At 49.0% G+C, this 18,042-nt stretch overlaps 1 protein-coding gene across 1 annotated transcript in view; it reads left to right on the top strand.

Annotated features, from left to right (window-relative positions):
- The window catches only part of CHD6 (chromodomain helicase DNA binding protein 6), a 150,104-nt gene that overhangs the window by 103,228 nt on the left and 28,834 nt on the right, over nucleotides 1–18,042 (top strand). Inside the window, exons 20-26 of the mRNA XM_068986821.1 lie at nucleotides 1,313–1,515; nucleotides 2,199–2,398; nucleotides 3,034–3,193; nucleotides 7,003–7,092; nucleotides 9,409–9,512; nucleotides 13,480–13,609; nucleotides 15,525–15,585. Of these exons, the coding sequence (XP_068842922.1) occupies nucleotides 1,313–1,515; nucleotides 2,199–2,398; nucleotides 3,034–3,193; nucleotides 7,003–7,092; nucleotides 9,409–9,512; nucleotides 13,480–13,609; nucleotides 15,525–15,585 (948 nt within the window). The remainder of the gene's footprint in view (nucleotides 1–1,312; nucleotides 1,516–2,198; nucleotides 2,399–3,033; nucleotides 3,194–7,002; nucleotides 7,093–9,408; nucleotides 9,513–13,479; nucleotides 13,610–15,524; nucleotides 15,586–18,042) is intronic.

Genomic DNA, 18,042 nt, shown 5'->3' with positions numbered 1-18,042 from the left:
CTATGCAAGGAATTTTACCTCTGACAAACAGTGGAAAAAAGCATGATGTAGAAAAGTGTATTAGATTCCCCTCCGTTCTTTCAGTATCTTGAGTTTTTCTATTTCTGAACATGAGGAAGAGAATGGCCTTGGAATAAAACCAGGGTTTGAATACTGGCTCTGCCATCCACTGTCTGTATTTTGGACAAGGTACTTGACCTCACTGAGAAAGTGAAAAAAGAGAGACATGTGGACAAAGGAGTTGGTGGCACCCAGTTTGCAGAGCGGGAGGTAACACTGCAAAGGCAGCTGCCCCCAGCCGGCTGCGAGGCTCACAGAAGTGTCTGCTGCCCTACTCTCCATCTCTGACCCCATCACCTTCCTTGGGATTGAGCACAGGTCACTGTCTGCCCTTGTCCTCAGATGCGTGTTGAAGTCTCCTGGGCTCACAGACCCAGCAGACAGTCCCTGCTTACACCCTTTTGATTCAGTAACCAGCATCCAGCCTTGCCAGTTCTTCAGTAGGATGGCCAGAGGTTGCTTAGTCCGGCCTCTTCTCCTAACAGGAGGATTCTGCAGTCCCCTTAGTAACCTCTTTCTAGTGTTGTCCAGTGTCATGGTCAGGAAGTGACTTGTGTACAGGGCGGTGGGCAAGAGGGGGAAGAAAAGGCCTTGCCCTGAGACAGTCAGAAGCGGTTGGAGCATCCAGGCGGAAGGGAAGATGATTGAAGCAGAGGCGACATCCAGGCCGCATAGATGGGTGTGCAGGAGCTTAGCCGAGCTTCCGGAGGAGGCCTAGGCGGAGGGGGTGAGAAGCATGAAATGATAAGAGACTAGAGAAGTGGTCACGGTTGTGGCCAAGGGAGCCACCGAGTGGGTGCGTTTCTCTCTTCCATGGAAGACAAAAGGTTAGTGGCGCCAGTGGAAGGCACAAAAGGAAGCAGCACTAATATGTGTTGTCTTCAGAAAGTTGCCTAGCAGATGGAATTCTCCGACTCCTGTCTCCAGAGCCGCCTCCGCGTGCCGGGCAGAACAGCCGGGGTGCCCCAGGCAGCCACTCCAGCGCTGGGGGCCTCGCCCTTGTTAGAAAGACTGCAGAACCAGCAGATGGTGGCGGCCAGCCCTGGAGGGAGGCGGGGGGACAGGCCAGCCTCAACAAGTCCCCTCTGCCTGCCGTGGACCCGGCAGGTGTGCTGGAAAGGGCCTTTCCTGCTGGGGGTCGAGACAGGGGTGTGGTTCTTCCCCGCGCGGTCCTGAGGAGCGGCAGCAGGGTCCGCCATGATGGCGGAGGGAGACCAGGGCCTTTCTCCCCAGCCGTCCCCTCTGCCTCCAGGAGAGCCTGGTGCTCGACCGCCCGCGCGTGCGGAAGCAGACCAAACACTACAACTCTTTCGAGGAGGACGAGCTCATGGAGTTTTCGGAGCTGGACAGCGACTCTGACGAGAGGCCCACAAGGTCCCGGCGCCTCAATGACAAAACCAGGCGCTACCTCCGGGCCGAGTGCTTCCGGGTGGAGAAGAACCTGCTCATCTTCGGGTGGGTGTCGGCTTCGCCTCTTCGCCCTCGTCATTTCCCCCTCTTCTGTTCAGTCGAGATGTGTCCAGCGTGGCTCTCCCCTCCCCTCTGGGGTCTGGGCGGAGGGAGAGTCTGTTATAGGAAGAGAGAACTGAGCTTTCTGCCCGAGGGCCCCTCAGCCAGTACGCTCTGCCGCCATTTTACAGACGTGCCGTGATTCTCTCATGTGTTTGTCACAGCACATCTCTGGGACTCATTTGCCACCTGGTACTGATTTCCGGCCTTTCCCCCCCCCCCCCCAAGGACGTACAGGAATCAATGCAGCAGATGTTAGCGTTACCGCATGATGCATGCCGGGCTCTGGCGCTGGTAGAAGCTGAGGGTTTAGCTTCTGGGAGCTCCCCATCGCTTTCCAGTACTGCACCTGGACTCTGTCTTAATTCCAAATTTATTCCACACTCCAGATACTGTCATTCCTCCCTTAACATTATAGCGGCCGTATGAAGCTCTCTGTCCAGTGTCGAGGTCCCCTCAGTGGCATTTGCTGGACTGCAGTGTGCAGGCCTCCGAGGTTTTTCAGGAGACAAAGCCCTCAGGTCCCAACCAGGGGTCAAGACACGCACTTGGCTCCTGTGTGCCCTGCCGTGTCGAGGGCACGGCTGGCCCTTCCTCCCTCTAACGCCCTTCTGGGGGTCCGCTCTCAGCTGGGGCCGGTGGAAGGACATCCTGACGCACGGGCGGTTCAAGTGGCATCTGAACGAGAAGGACATGGAGATGATCTGCCGGGCCCTGCTGGTGTACTGTGTCAAGCACTACAAAGGGGATGAGAAGATAAAGAGCTTCATCTGGGAGCTGATCACACCCACCAAAGACGGGCAGGCCCAGACGCTCCAGAACCACTCAGGTGCGGGGTGGCAGCGTGTCCTTCCCTCCTCCTTCCATGCTGGTCCATGTCGCTGTGCTTTGGGGACTTCTCTCTCTCAGGTGTATTTCAGAATACCACTGGTGGGAAAGGATGCTGATTTTTGTTCATTTCCATTCTCCTTCCCACTCATCCATGTTACCTGGGATGTTTTAAGTGTGGCTGGGCTCTCTTGAAGTTCTCCGCTCCTGCCCTCTGCCCTCGGGGTCACAGCATCTCCTCCTGTGACCCAAGGCATGCCCCACCCCAGTTCCACCTCTGTGTGTTTCCTGGGGCTGCTCCTTCCCTGTGCTAAGCCACAGCTCACTCACCTTCTCATCTTCAGGTTCAGTGTTCCTTTTCCCCAGCTGGGTGGTGGGGTCCCCAAGGACACAGGTTCGACCGTACCTTCCTTGATCCTACAGGGTACTTGGTAGATTCTTCCTAACTGACTGAATGGACCAAGGGTTCACTGAGTAAGGGACTGGGTGCCCCCTCACCATCCGTGCCTGGGGGCTGAGGAGCAGGGTCCTTCATCCAGGGCCACCATGTGCAGCCCCACTGCCGCCCTAGCCCAGCTTTGTTCCAACAACCACATTGAAGGCACCTTGGCTCACCTCCCTGCCTTTCTGTCTCAGGCTTGTCCGCTCCGGTCCCCAGAGGGAGGAAGGGGAAGAAGACGAAGAACCAGCTGCTGCTCCCAGAGTTAAAGAATGCAGACTGGCTGGCCACCTGCAACCCCGAGGTGGTCTTACATGACGACGGCTACAAGAAGCACCTCAAACAGCACTGCAACAAGTGAGTGCCCCTCACCCCTGGTCACTCGGTGCCCCTGGACCACCGTGCAAGGTCAGAAAGGCAGGCGGCTCTGTGCTGGAAGCTGGGTCAGGGTTCATTCACACTGAAAGCTCTCTTTTTTCCTTTCTTTTTTTGGAAAAAATATTTAGCTGTGCCAGGATCTTTGATCTTCATTGTGGACATGTGGGATATTTAGTTGCTTAGCTGTGGCATGTGGGATCTAGTTTCCCAACCAGGGATCAAAGTCAAGCCACAGGAGTCTCAGCCACTGAACCACCAGGAAGGTCCCCTCTCTACCTCCTTTAACCATCTCTCTTCTCTTCTGGAACCTGGCCTCTCTCACCAACAGAGTTCATACAGAATCTTCTGACGTGACTCTCAAGATCCACTGAGGACCCTGGTGATTGGACTGCTTTCCCTCCCTCCATCGCCACGGGCATATTAGCGAGAACAGAGACTGGCCTTGGCGGCCACCACGCTCGGCTGCCCCCTCGCTGTGCCAGGTTCTCCTCTTCCCACCTGCTGTGACACCCATGGCCTCCTGGTGTGTGATGGACACACATCTGAGATAGCATTCTGTATATCCCAGGGCTAACAGCTAGGGTGGGGCAGGCAGAGATAAAGGAAACAAGTGATAGAAAATGAACCTGTCCTTGTGAAGTTTTGTTGTGGGGAGTGAGGGCACCAGCCACAAACAGTGACAGGTTTGCACGTGGATACACAGAAAGGAGGCTGGCGGGGACAAGGACTCCTTGATGGATGGGAGATCTGGTGCCCCAGGCTCCTGAGGAGTCTGTAGTCAGTATTAATATTAAGCAGCCATGTTTCTTGAACAAGTCAGACATGATTGAAAAAATGGTATTTGGTCAGAAAAATAATCTGGTAACAATTTCCAAGATGGAGTAGGTGCTTACCTGGAGCTGAATGGCCAATTCAAGAGTTTTGTTATCATAAATGTTGACCGTGATGACCTAGATTAGGATGCTGACTGTAGAACCGGAGAGAAAGTGTCAACTATGAGAGGTGTGATTAAAGGAGAAACAATCACCATGTGTGATGAGGGACATGAAAACCCGGTAACTCCACGGTTGTGAGCCTTATGGACTGGGAGAACAGTGGCGCTTGTCTCCATATCAGAATCGTTACATTCGTTAAATGACGAAGAGCAAAGCCAAGGACCGACTCCGATTTTGCCTTATTAAGTTACAGCAGCAACACTTGGCTGCCCTGTCCCCAGCTGCAGATGGGGATCTGGAGTGTTGGAAGCAGGCTAAGCTGGAGAGGTTGACATAGAACTTCCCTCACACCTGCACGGGTCATCACAGATGCTGAGCAGAACTAATTGTAACCTTGGAGAAATTCTCAACATTTCTACCACCAGCTCTAACTATCTCCTGAGTGCAAGCCTTACCCCAGGAATCAGAGAATAGCACAGTAAAGCAGTCCTCTGGGTTTGAAGAAGCTGACTGCTGTTTATTCTTCTGAATCTGGTGGAGACCACTGTCCTCTTGGTTCTGGCTCAGTGAGGCCTGGAGACTCAGAGCTGGTGGGTGCTTGCAGCGCCCCCCATGTAGCCTGGGAGTTTTGTGGGCAGTGCCCCAGCAGGGAGTCCTCCAGCCTCCATTCCAGTCTTCGTAGTGATGGGAGTTTACCACTGAACTACCAGATGATTCTAACTCATTGTCCTTCTGTGTATCGAATCTACAACCTGCCTCCTTGGATTGTTCTCCCTCTGCTCTTGGATTCTGGTTCTCTCATGAGGTCCTGGTCTCTGCCAGGCAGGATTGCTTCAGCACAGCTGGCCTGTGAGCTTCTAGAATTGTGGGCTCTTTCACTAGTAAATTTACTGCCACCCCTATATCAGATGAGCTTCCTGGGTGGCTCAGTGGTAAAGAATCCTCCTGCCAATGCAGGAAACCCAGGTTCAGTTCCTGGGTTGGGAAGATCCCCTGGAGAAGGAAATGGCAACTCACTTTACTACTTTTACCTGGGAAATCCCATGGACAGAGAAGCCTGGCAGGCTACAGTCCATGGGGTCGTAAGAGTCAGACACAACTTAGTGGCTAAACTACCACACCACCAATTTCAGGTAAGGGTCAAGACAGGCTCTGGAGTCAGGACTGCCTGGATTTCAATCCTGGCCCCATTACTTACCTGCAGGTGAATTATTTTAAAAATAAGGATAGTAGTTCTTCGTTGTTTGGTTGCTGAGTCATGTCTCACTCTTTGTGACCTCATAAACTACAGCTCGCCAGGCTTCCCTGTTCTTCACTATCTACTAGAGTTTGCTCAAACTCAGGTCCGAGTGAATGATGCCATCCAACCATCTCAACCTCTGCCACCCTCTTCTCCTCCTGCCTTCAGTCTTTCCCAGCATCAGGGTCTTTTCCAGTGAGTCAGCTCTTGACATCAGGTGGCCATAGTATTGGAGCTTCAGCTTCAATATCACTCCTTCTAGGGAATATTCGCAGTTGATTTCCTTTATAATAGTTCCTACCTCCTAGCATTGATTTGAGGATCAAGTGAGCTAACACATGCTGGCACATAGTGGGTACTCAAACCACTGTTTGCTGTTAGTATCCTGATAGTACTGAGAGTGCATGACGTTGTTATCAGAAGAACTTAAAAAAGTGGAAAAACAGCTGCTTCAGATCTAAGCTCAAGAAGTCAAGACAGTGATGATGTGTTCAGGGGTGGGTAAAGTGACCGGAAGGGAACACCAGGGGACCTTGTGGGGAGATGTTCTGGTTCCTGATCTGGATCCTGGATATACATGTGCAGTCAGTATGTGAAGATTCATCAAGCTGTGCATTTGTGCAAAACACACTTCATATCGAGAGAACAGTCATTTTTAGAAAAAGGAAAAAGAAAAGGCAATGCTGCTGCTAAGTCACTTCAGTCATGTCCGACTCTGTGCAACCCCATAGACGGCAGGCCGCCAGGCTCCCCTGTCCCTGGGATTCTCCAAGCAAGAACGCCAGAGTGGGTTGCCATTTCCTTCTCCAATGCATGAAAGTGAAGGTGAAGTCTCTCAGACGTGTCTGATTCTTCGAGACCCCATGGACTGCAGCCTACCAGGCTCCTCTGTCCATGGGATTTTCCAGGCAAGAGTACTGGAGTGGGTTGCTATTGCCAAAATATTACTAGGTTTTGTTTGGCTAAAGTTAAGGGTGTTGCAGGCTTCCCAGGTGGCACAGTGGTAAAGAATGCACCTGCCAATACAGGAGACACGCAGGAGACACGAGAGACATGAGTTTGATCCCTGGGTCGGGAAGATCTGGAGGAGGAAATGGCAACCCACTCCAGTATTCTTACCTGGAGAATCCCATGGACACAGGAGCCTGGCGGGCTGCAGTCCATGGGGTCGCAAAGAGTCGGACACGACTGAAGCGACTGAGCATGCAACAGGCATGTGTACAAGTGAAACTATTTGAAAACATCACCGTTCAACATACGCCACTCATCACTTAACTAGGAAACTGGTAACGAGCCTCTTGGAAGGCAGCTCTGCCCTAGAGGTCACGTGGCCACGTGGATGGGGCAAGTCATCTTAAGGACCAGAGGAGATGCTATTTTTCTACTCCCCCGACCCCCATGGCTCACAGGGTAACCTTAACAGATAACTGGCAAGGTAACCTTTTCGTGTGTGAAATGGGGATGACCACAGTAACATCTGCTGTTAATGTTCTCTTTTCCGAGTACTCACGACCTGGGAGCACCCAGAATTGCCCTGGGTCACTGAGGGAATGGCAGCGCACAGGCAGCTGATGGGTTCTGGCGTGTTTCTTTACCGTGTCCACCTTTCCTAGGGTACTCCTGCGAGTCCGGATGCTGTACTACCTAAAAGCTGAAATTCTGGGAGAAGCAGCCGATAAAGCATTTGAAGGAACTCCAGCCAGGTAAAACAGGTCATCCCTAACGCCCAGTGTGAAGGAATTGCTGTAAAGTACCTGTTGATGGAAACGGACAGACCTGCCTGTGTTTCACGAGGCCCATGTCCCCTCCCTCCCAGGGCCAGTCCCTGGTAAAGCAGGCTGGTAGAGTGAGGAGGATTCAGCCAGGTCATCTGTGAGTGAAATAAAAGAAAAAGTGGTTGTTTAAAACATAGCTCGTGGGCCTCTCTCATCTTCTGAGATGCCCCACACTCTGTCTGTGGAGAATCTCCTTGAATAAACCTTCTTTCTCTTTAAAAAAAATAATAGCACGGCTCTTGGTGAGGTTCTTAGTTTTTTTCCCCTTCCGGTAGTGTTGTAAAATTGCTTTTAAAGCAGTCATTTCTCTGCCTTAACTGATGATCACTCATGGATGGATGTGAGTGATGTTGATGTTTGACATGGCAGGTGTAGACTGAAGGCTTTACCCGCCCTTGGCCTCAGTCCTCTTCCACCTTTGAATGGTCCTCCTTTGTTTACTGGGTGATAATACTTAGTCGTGTTACTGATGCTTTCTCACCTGTGCCTTAGTTTTGTAAGCTAGGGTTTCCGAAGCCATAGAATCCTGGAGTAGCCCAAGACGTGGGGGAAGAGACTGCCGAGCCCTGGGCTACCGCTTGATCGGGCTGTAGGATAGTCACAGTGTGTGAGCGGGATCCCCAGACGCCTCCTTCGCCATCCCTTCCCCCAAACCTGCAGTTTGCTCTGGCCCCATACAGTGCTAGTCGTCCCCAGAGGACCGCAGGTGTTGGCGTTTGAACTCTGCTTTGAGGTTCCCCAGGGCCGTGGTTCCTTCCCTCTCTTTCTTCCCATTGTGCTCATGGCCTTAGTGGTCACAGGAGCATGAGAGGAGGAGAGAGGTGAAGGGCAGTGACAGTCCTACCCTTGAGCATTCTGTAATCAGGAGCAGTCAGCTTGTTGACTGTCAGCACTGGCTACGCATTTCATAGTTACCGTGGGCATTTCTAGTGAGAATCAGGAGGTTGGGTGTTCCGGTAAAAAGGTCCAACTAGTGAGTCATGTAAAGGCAGCAGAATTCAACCTGATTATTTATCTCCAGTGTCACCTGGCAGAAGTAACCTATCTGAGTTTACTTATTCCCCTGTCACCTGCCTTCTTAGACCTGCAGATGGAGGGAAGTGAGTAGAACGTGAAGAGACTAAGTCCGTTGTCCACCTCCTTCCCCCTTTCCTTTGCTTTCCATGGTCTTAGTTCTCACTGGTCCTATTCAGGTTAAATACCTTATAGTGGAGAAATTGCCATGAGGAATGAAACACCGCTCACCCCAAAAGAGTTGTTCAGCCATGGCATCACACAGGCAGAGCAGTGGGCCAGGTGGAGAGAGGTGGGGTCAGGGAGTCCCACCCCTGCAAGGAGAGCTGGGCCTGGCAAGGGGGAGGCAGCCCTGCGTCCCAAGAAGAACCTGATGGAAGAACCAGCTGGAGATGTTCCAGAGGAGGCGTTCCAGGCTCCTGGGAGGTGGGAGGGAGGAGCCATCCAGGGGAATGCTCTCCCTCAAACCCCAAAGCCTTCCAAGAGTGAGGACGGTGTTCAGACAAATGAAGCCAGTTAGCTAAGGATCTGTGTGAGCTCTCAACGTGCACAGAAACTCAGACAGGGACCAGTCCCTGCAGATCTGCTCCCTGGGGTGAGTCACATTCATCCCTTTGGCCAGAAGTTTGACCCAGCAGACTTTTAGCAGACCCTAGCCAGGAAGTTCCTCCTGGTGTGGCCCCTGTCCCCTGAAAGGCTCATTTCGTACCCTGTGTGCAGAAGTGCAGACTAGCTCATTCAGGAATAGTGCTCACGATCTCTACGTGTCAGACCAGGATGCTTGGCCACTTTTCAGCTTTTGATCATGTATGAATTCAAACACTTGGGGGTTTGTTCTGCCTTTACCTAATGGACATATTGATGGCTTTTGGTGTGGTTGTCAACTGAAGGTGCACATTAGAATCGTCTGACACGTAGAGCCCCGGGCCCCACCCCAGACCAGCTGGCAACACATTCTCCATGAGGTGCTTTCAGATTCTACATCATTCAGTCTGAGTTGAGCCTGGACATCAAATACACCTGCTGAAGTCGCTCCCCATTTTAACCAGATGCAGGGCCCTGGTTAGGACACCTGGGCCCCCTGCTGTCTGAATCCTCCCAGTTTTGTTCCTTCCGCCTCTAAGCGTGCACCTAGGGATGTGGCTTAGCCCCGGGGCTCCAGCCAGGAGCTCCTGTGTTCTATTCTGTCCGTGTGGAAGGCACTCGGAGTTCACGCCCTTCCTTCCACAGGGAGCTGGACGTGCCCCTGCCTGACATCGACTATGTGGAGATCCCGGTGGACTGGTGGGACGCTGAGGCCGACAAGTCCCTCCTGATTGGCGTGTTCAAACACGGTGTGTATTTCAGGGTGTGTTTTCTCTTTCCTGAAGAATCCCACGGGCCTGTTGCGTGTCTCTCTGAGAAAGTAGAGCCTCCCCTCTGTCCTCTGAGGAATTTGCCCAGATGAGTGTATGAGTCATGCAAATACAGCAAATGTATCAGCGAGGCCCCTTGAAAGGGTGGCGTGTCTTCCTCACTAGTGTGGCTGCCCTGCTCTCGTTCACTCACAGACCCAGCATCCGGCCTGGTGTCCGCCACGTGGCAAGCCCTAGGATTTCTGGAGTGAAGCAATAAATAAATGGGGAAAATGTTAGGTTTTACCATTTCATATGTATCCAGAATTCTAAGGTCATTTCAGCTGATCTACTTAATTTCTAGTACATATCTTTGGTATAAAAATTTTAAGAATAAAAGATAGCATATCCTTTTTCTTTTTTTTTTTTTTTACTATAGTTACCTAGAGACCAAAGGGGATTGAGAGGTTTTTTTAATAGCTTAGAGAAAATGACATAAATGGTGTTTTCTTCATCTCTGATCCTGTTCTAAGTACCTGTCCTTGCTTTCAGCCGACTGTTAAGATGAATAAAGCAAATCCCGGAAATATTCACTGTAATGTACCTGATACACACCTTCCCTGCCAGGTGAACGAGCCGACGTTTTGAGCTGGAGAGCAGGGCTTAAAAGTGGGAAGAGGTAGATGTCCCTGCCTTCACTGCCACCTCTGCCACTTACAGTGTGTGACTTCGGGCAAGTCAGAAATTTCTCTGACCTATTTCCTTACCTGGACACCAGAGAGAGGACAAGACAGCCCACCTGGAGGGTTGTTGGAAGATCAACTGAGACGGGGCATGTGGGAGGCCTGAGCTGTGCTTCTCACGTAACAGCCCCTGGGTGCCGTCCACCATCACTGATTCCTCTGCCTTTGGAAGGTTCACTGTCTTTCTCACACGTGCCCTATCGGTAGAATTCTTCAACATTTGCAGGCCAGCCTGCAGTATTTACATAACAACGATGCATATACCTATTTTAATGAGGAATCTCTTCAAAACATAGATTCTGGTGTTTGCAGGCTTTGGGAGGCCTGGTGGTGTTAGTGTCAGGATCGTCAGGCATACTTTCCTGGTGAATTAATACTTCCTGTCATTGTGTAATGATCCTCTGTATCCCACATTGTGCTTTTGGCTTTAAAGACTTTGTATGTGATGAGCTTAGCAGACACACTGTGAAGATGGGGAAGACCTAGCCTCTGTGCTCACTCCTGAGGGACTGGTGTTAAGCCACACGTGGTGCTGACCGGCTCACCCTTGGATGGGACCAGACACATGTAGTTGGACAGGGATGTTGTAAGCAAACCTAGGCTGGGCTGGACAGAGGCCTGTAGTTGGCTCCATGGACCCATCCTCTTTGGTGTCTTGCAGAGTCCAAATCAGATTCCACTCCTGGTGGGGTGCTGCCCAGCAGACAGTCCATGGGCCTCGACTTAGACCTGTCCTCACCTGGGTAACACACCTCATCATCCCACATAACAGCTCTCTCCGCAGAATAATCCAACCCACACAATGTGTCTTACCAGGTGACAAACTCTCAGATACCCGGCAGCCGGTGGACATGTGACATTTTCAGAGAGCCACGTTGTCTGGTATTTTATTTTTCAAGGCTCCATCAAGAGCTCTCTCTGCCTCACCTCCATGCCCTGGAGATACAAGTATGAGCTGTAGGGCTGCAGCCATTTTCTTTGTTATGGAACATGCAGCTGTTCATTGTCCGAGGTTTCATGGCTGTTTTAATCCACCCCAGACATAGTCTTCTACGACCCTGCTTAGATGAGAAGCCGACCACCGTGGAAGAATTGGCTGCATCTTTGTTGGGGCTTTCAATGACAGCAAGAAGGACTCTGCAGCAAATCTGTTCTGAACGACGCTCTTGACAGCTCTTGATCACAGGAAGAGATGGATGGCCGCCCCTCTAGGGTAGCCTGGACTTACGAAATAGTCATCACGCTGTGGGTTTTAGTATCCCTGTTCACATTCTTACAGAGGAACTTTTAGACTAAGTGGACAGGAGCAGGCAGCCTGTTGTTCTACTGTTTATGTCTTTATGTTGCTATCACACAGCTCCTACTGCTCTTCAGTAGTCAGGGTTTTCTAGGGAACTGGATCAATCAGTCGCCCACCTCCAGCTCCAAAGCTGATTGAGAAAGAGAAGTGGAGAACCTGTCCAAACTTCATACCTACCTACGCACGACAAGAAGTCTGCAGAGGAGGAACCCACTTGGGTAGTAGGCGCCTCTTCTGGGGAGTGGCAGGTGGAGATGGTGGCAGGCATATCCTCAAAAGAGTAGGAGAGTCACGGACATTCCTGTCGTGATGTGAGCTAAGGCAGAACGGGCAGAGCGTGAGAATGGTTCTTCCTACAGTGACTGTTGAAAGAGGATCCGGGCCAAACTGACACATCCAGGCAGTTGGTATTTGAGTTTATACAGTGTCAGGCGCTGTGTGAGGAACTGAATATATAATGCCAAAGCAGATACAGATTCTGTCCCTGGGAAGCCCTCAATCTCATGAGAGAGACTTAAAGTAATCACACTGTCGCCCTGAGGAATGAATGAATAAAGAACATAAGGGACCCATTTCTCCCACCATATGCCTCGGGCAGGCAGCACCTGTTGTGGAAAAGGCAGAAGAGTCACTTTGGATTAAAAGATGAAGTACCTGACACCCCTTAGAGAAAAAGTACCAGGTGCTGCCTCCATGTGAAGGCTAGACCAGCATCAGCAGTGATACCAGAACAGAAACCAGTCTAGAAGGGAAATACCCAGCAGAGTAAAATCCGGTGTGTTTGATCAAGACAGTTCTCGTTTTCAGCACAGCATCTACCCTTGGAGATGGGCTGTCTGTACCTACTACAGAGCTAGAAATGGACTTTGTTAGGAGCAGCAAGAAAAGGATTTTGAGGACCATAAAGGCGTTCCCCCCAAATAGTTTGATGTGACAACAGCTATGACCGAATATCTGGTCTCATTGTAGGATTACGTTAGAGTCAATAAGATAGCATTCTCACGCACGGTGTAATGACATTAAGTGACATTGTTCCATTGTTTTGCCTTGCTTCTGGGATCTCTGTTTCTGGGTCAAAACTCCTCCGTCTGTTTTTGACTCTGGGAATACAGTGAGAGGCAGTTCCAAAGCCCTGGTCAGTGGGTTAGGATTTTATACTGAGTCTGAACACTGAGGCAACGAGTCCATTTTAATCCAGTCAACAATCCCAGTTGTCCTCTTTATGTTTCACCCTTTGCATCATCACTTTGCTCAGTTTCCTTTTCTAACACATGGGATAAATTTGGACCATAAGAAAATTTCAGCCCATTCAGGTGGTGGTAGTGGTAAAGAACCTGCCTGCCAATGCAGGTTAGACATAAGAGGCGAGGGTTTGATCCCTGGGTTGAGAAGATCTGGAGGAGGGCATGGCAACCGATTTCAGTATTCGGAGAATCTTGTGGACACCAGAGCCTGGCAGACTGCAGTCCATGGGGCTGCACAGCCAGAAATGACTGAAGCGACTTAACAAGCATGCATGCAGGCAGGAGATGACAAGATAACAGGGTGTCCAGAGTTGGGGGCGGGGGTGTTGCAGTGAGGGGAAGAAATTGTGAAACCAGCTTGCCTGATCCTCTTGCTGTCCAAAAGAAACAACAAGTGGGAGTGGAATCTGTATCTTGTGTGTCTTCAAGGACACTCGGTACGCTTCAGCTTTCATTTTTTGGTCAAGCGCTACACAAAGGAGTCCGTTTAAGCTCAAGGATCTTCCCCCAACAGGAGGTCTTACAGGATCCAATTATTCTTAAGTATTTTTTCTTGGCTTGTTTTGTTTTTTTTTACTTAATAAGGGAAACAAAATGTGTGTCTAGGGTGCAAGGCAGATTTAATGAGTTCTGACATGACCCCCGTCGTGACCTTGTTGTTTCTCGCCACCCCCAATCAGGTTACGAGAGGTACAACGCCATGCGGGCTGACCCAGCACTTTGCTTCCTGGAGAAAGTGGGCATGCCAGATGAGAAGTTGCTTTCTGCAGAGCAGGGTGTCACAGACGGGGCCTCAGACGTCCCCGAAAGGTGAGAGGCTGCACAGACCAAGCACAGTGTGACTTATCGCGCCACGAATCACTGACCACAGGCACCCAGCACTCTCACAGCCTCTTCCTCACAGCCTGGCGTCTCCCTTCAGCCTGAACCGCCTTCCAGAATTGCTTCGGTTACATCCTACAGCACCTCGGGCCTTTCTCCTGAACTCTGAACGCTTTGATCCAAATACCCATTTCTATCCTTCCTGGGTTCCCCAAGCTGCCCACCATCCTGCCCTGTTCCTTAACCAGCCTCGTCTGGTCAGAGGATTCTCTAGGAGGAGTTCAGACCTCTCTTAACCTCTCATATTTGGCAGAAAGTTAAGAAGAGGCACAGCAAGTTCAGGCTTCCTGACCTTGAAATGCCTGAGATGAAATACCGGCGTTTTCTAAGGACTGCACAGTCCATGAATAGCCGCTGCCTGACGGCCATGGCATTCAGGTCCTGTCCGTGGGTTGTGTGTAAAAAAGTATGGAGGCGTCCCCTTTGTTTTATTTACTTTTGGCATAACCCCAAATGTATGAATTCATAGGAAAACTAAATAAACAGCCAAAGCTGTGGTTTTCATAAGTGTGTGGGTATTTGAAAGATACAGTATAGAATCTCTTGGTTTGCATTTGGTGAGCTTTTGGCCTGATCTTCTCCCCCAAAGTTGTATTTCCTAGGGTCACAGGCAAGGCTGGACTCAAGGGTACACAATGCCACCCCCCCTAACTGTCTGCTCAGGCTGAGAAAAGGATGAAATGCATTTTTCCATTCATGCTTAGCCCCTGACAAACACTCGAGCTAGCTCTCATAACGTTCTCTGCCCCCAGAGATAATAAGGATCCATCCAGAGAAATGTTAACAAATCTCCAGAGGACCAGTGGTGTTAATATTGGGTTCATGGGGCTGGGAGAAACACCCCCTGGGGGAGGTGCCTGAATGTGGCTAAAAGCTGGTTTCTCTGTGGGGAGGCTGTTTTTTCTCTGGTCAGGCAATGAAGGTAGGAGACCCTTCCAGCCTCCAGGACCTGAGCAATGAAGAGCAGAATGTTTGAGACAGGAATCCTTCAAAGTTGATTTTTCCAGGCATCATGAAAAACAAATAGGCATCAGCAGTAGTTAAGCTCACAAGAGAGGACATCAGGCAGTAGATTTAGAGGCAAGCTGCCAGTGGTCCATCGGGCAGTGTCCTTTCCTGGAAGTGACCGCTGCCAAACATGAGTGATTCTGCACCGAGACTCGCCCTACCATGGGAGCTAAGGTCGGCCCAAGAGGACTCTTGGTTTGTACAGCTGTCAGTGTCTAGACTGTTCTTTTATCAAAGCCACGTATTCAGCTAATTGTTGATGGGCAGTAATTACCTTTTCAAAGATACCATCATTGTTGAAAAGCAGGCCTCTGAACTGTCCTGAGTAGATCCCGAGGCTCCTGCTGAAGTCTCACTTGAGTGGAGGTCATTGCTTGTAGAAGTTATGACACTGGAAAAATCAAGATTCTGAGACCTGTGGAGAAAGGTGTCTACTGCTGCTGCTGCTGCTAAGTCGCTTCAGTCGTGTCCAACTCTGTGCGACTCCATAGACGGCACCCCACTAGGCTCCTCTGTCCCTGGGATTCTCCAGGCAAGAATACTGGGGTGGGTTGCCATTTCCTTCTCCAGTGCATGAAAGTGAAGTCACTCAGTCATGCCCGACTCTTAGCGACCCCATGGACTGCAGCCTATGAGACTCCTCCGTCCATGGGATTTTCCAGGCAAGAGTACTGGAGTGGGTTGCCATTGCCTTCTCCCAAGGTGTCTACTAGTACTCTCTTTGGTCAATGATTTAGGGGGGTTTTGTGCCAGCATCCTGTTGCAGAATAGCTTTTAGATGGTGTGTGATGCTTTTTACTCTTTTTATTTAATCTTCTTCTTTTTTTTTTTTTAGAAGCAACACGGATAAAGAAGACAATACAGAAGACAAAGTAGACGGCCTCCAGAAACAAATGGTGAGTCAAATGTGAGAAATCCCTATCGAGGTGTACCGGTCTTTGATTGCATTGCTGCAGTTGCATTGCATTTTCCCCAACCATTTTATTGTAAAAATTGTCAACTCACAAACTGCTTTGCAGTCTTACTTTAATGAAACTTTTGCTTTTGAGATAACTGTAGATTTTAGATGGAATCAGAAGATACAGTGCAGGGTGATCCCATGTACCTTCTATCCAGTTTCCCACTATGGGGATGATCTTTTCCAGCATCAGGGTCTTTTACATCAGGGTCTTTGCATTATAAGGTAGCCAAAGTACTGGAGCTTCAGCTTCATTGTCAGTCCTTCCAGTGAATTTCCCTCTCAGGGTTACTTTAGCTATGCTCCATTATTTTTACCATTTACTGTAAGTGGTGAAATGTGTTATATTGTGTTTTCGTTTTCATTCATTACAACGTATTTAAAAATTTTTTCCCTTGAGACTTTTCCTTGGGCCCATAGATGATCCGATGTGTGTTATTTAATTTCTAAGCATTTGGAGATTTTCCTGTAATCTTTCTGTTGTTTGTTTTTAGTTTAGCTCCAACTATACTTACGGATTTATGTGTTTCTCTTTTCAGTCTTCTGTTGGTTTCTGTCTCACGTGTTTTGCAGCTCTGTTGTCTGGTGCAAGCACAGTTAGGATATGTCTTCTTGGTGGGTTGACTCTGCTGTCAGTATAGAATGCCCCTCCTTGTCTGATAGGCTCTGAAGTATACTTTAGTATCAAGATAGCTACTGCTGGTTTCCTTTGACAAATGTTTGCATGGTAGTCAGTTTTTCCATCCTTTAACTTTTAACGTGCCTATTTGAAATGAGTTTTCTGTAGACAGTATTTAGTCAGGTTATGTATTTTAAGGCACTCTGTTTTATAGTTGATATATAGTCAGCCGTTTACATGTAATGTTATTATTGATGCATTAAGGATTGCTAAGTCACTTCAGTCGTATCCGACTCTGTGCAACCCCATAGACGGCAGCCCATCAGGCTCTGCCGTCCCTGGGATTCTCCAGGCAAGAACACTGGAGTGGGTTGCCATTTCCTTCTCCAATGCATGAAAGTCAAGAGTGAAAGTGAAGGCGCTCAGTCATGTCCGACTCTTAGCGACTCCATGGACTGCAGCCTACCGCATTAAGGATTAAGTCTGACATTTTCTTGTTTTCTCTGTATTTGGATTCTCTGGTTTCTTTCTCCTGCTTTCCTCTGGTTTACGGGAAGATTTTTTCTGATCCTTTTTTGACTTATCTGTGTTGGGTTTTTAAGCTTCTTAATGGTTATTTTAGATATTTTACTGCATATACATACTACATCACAGTCCACTGGTATCATTTTACCGGTTCAGGTGAAGTATGGAATCCTTACTGGAATTTATCCCTACTTCTAGTTTTTTCTTTTTATAATAGTCTTAAATATCTCTCTTACATACACTGACAATAATGATAATGTAATTTTTGCTGCAACTATGAAATATAATTGATAAAATTCAAAAGGATAAGGAATGTCTACTGTTTTCACCCATACATCTACTTACTGTGTTCTTTCTTCTTCCAGATGTTCCAAGATTTCTTCTTTCTATTGGGAGAAATTCCGTGAGCCATTCTTTTTAGGATAGGTCTGCTGGTGATGGTTCTCTTAGTTTTCCTTCGTCTGGGGATACCTTGATATCCTTCTCACTCCTGAAGGATACTTTCACTGGATATAGGATTCTGGGTGGACAGTTTTCCTTCCGCTCTTGAAAACGCTGTGCCACCTCCTTCTGGCTTCCGTGGTTTCCGAGGAGAAATCTTCTGTCACTTGAGTTGTTTTTCAATTAGGTCTCTCTTCTCTTTTGCTGCTTTCAAGGCTTTTCTCCTCATCTTCAGTTCTCAGAAGTTTAACTCTGGATTTTGTGTACGTGGATTCTCTGAGTTTATCCTGTTTGGTGTCTTTTCAGCTTTTCAAATCTGTAGATTTGCCAAATCCGTGTCCTTTGCCAAATTTGGGAAGTTTCCGGTTGTTGTTTCTTGGAACCCTTTCTCTTTCCTTCCGTAGCTCTGATGACATGCACGTCAAGTCTTTTGCTACAGTTCCACTGGTCCCTGAGGCCCTGTTTTAATTGTTTTTAATCTGTTCCTCTTGTGGTCACACTGGGTACTTTATATTTTTCCCTCTTTGAGCTTGCTGATTCCTACCTCTTTCTCCTCCCTCTGTGGTTGAGCCTATCCATTGTGTTTTTATTCGGTTTGGTTACATCATTGTATTTTTCAAATCTAAAATTTCCCTTTAGTTCTTCTTTAAAGCTTTGTTTCTTGGCTGAGATCTTCTGGAGTGTGTTCAGAATTCCTCAATGATGACTGCTTTAAATTCTTAGGTCAGGTATTTCTTAAGATCTCTGTCATTTCAGCATTAGCATCTGTTGGCTATCTTTCTTCAGTTTGAGATCTTCCTGGTTCTTGGT

The sequence above is a fragment of the Capricornis sumatraensis genome, chromosome 15 (genome assembly GCF_032405125.1).
Source record: "Capricornis sumatraensis isolate serow.1 chromosome 15, serow.2, whole genome shotgun sequence".
Taxonomy (NCBI): Eukaryota; Metazoa; Chordata; class Mammalia; order Artiodactyla; family Bovidae; genus Capricornis; species Capricornis sumatraensis.
This window is presented reverse-complemented; position numbering and strand designations above follow the sequence as displayed.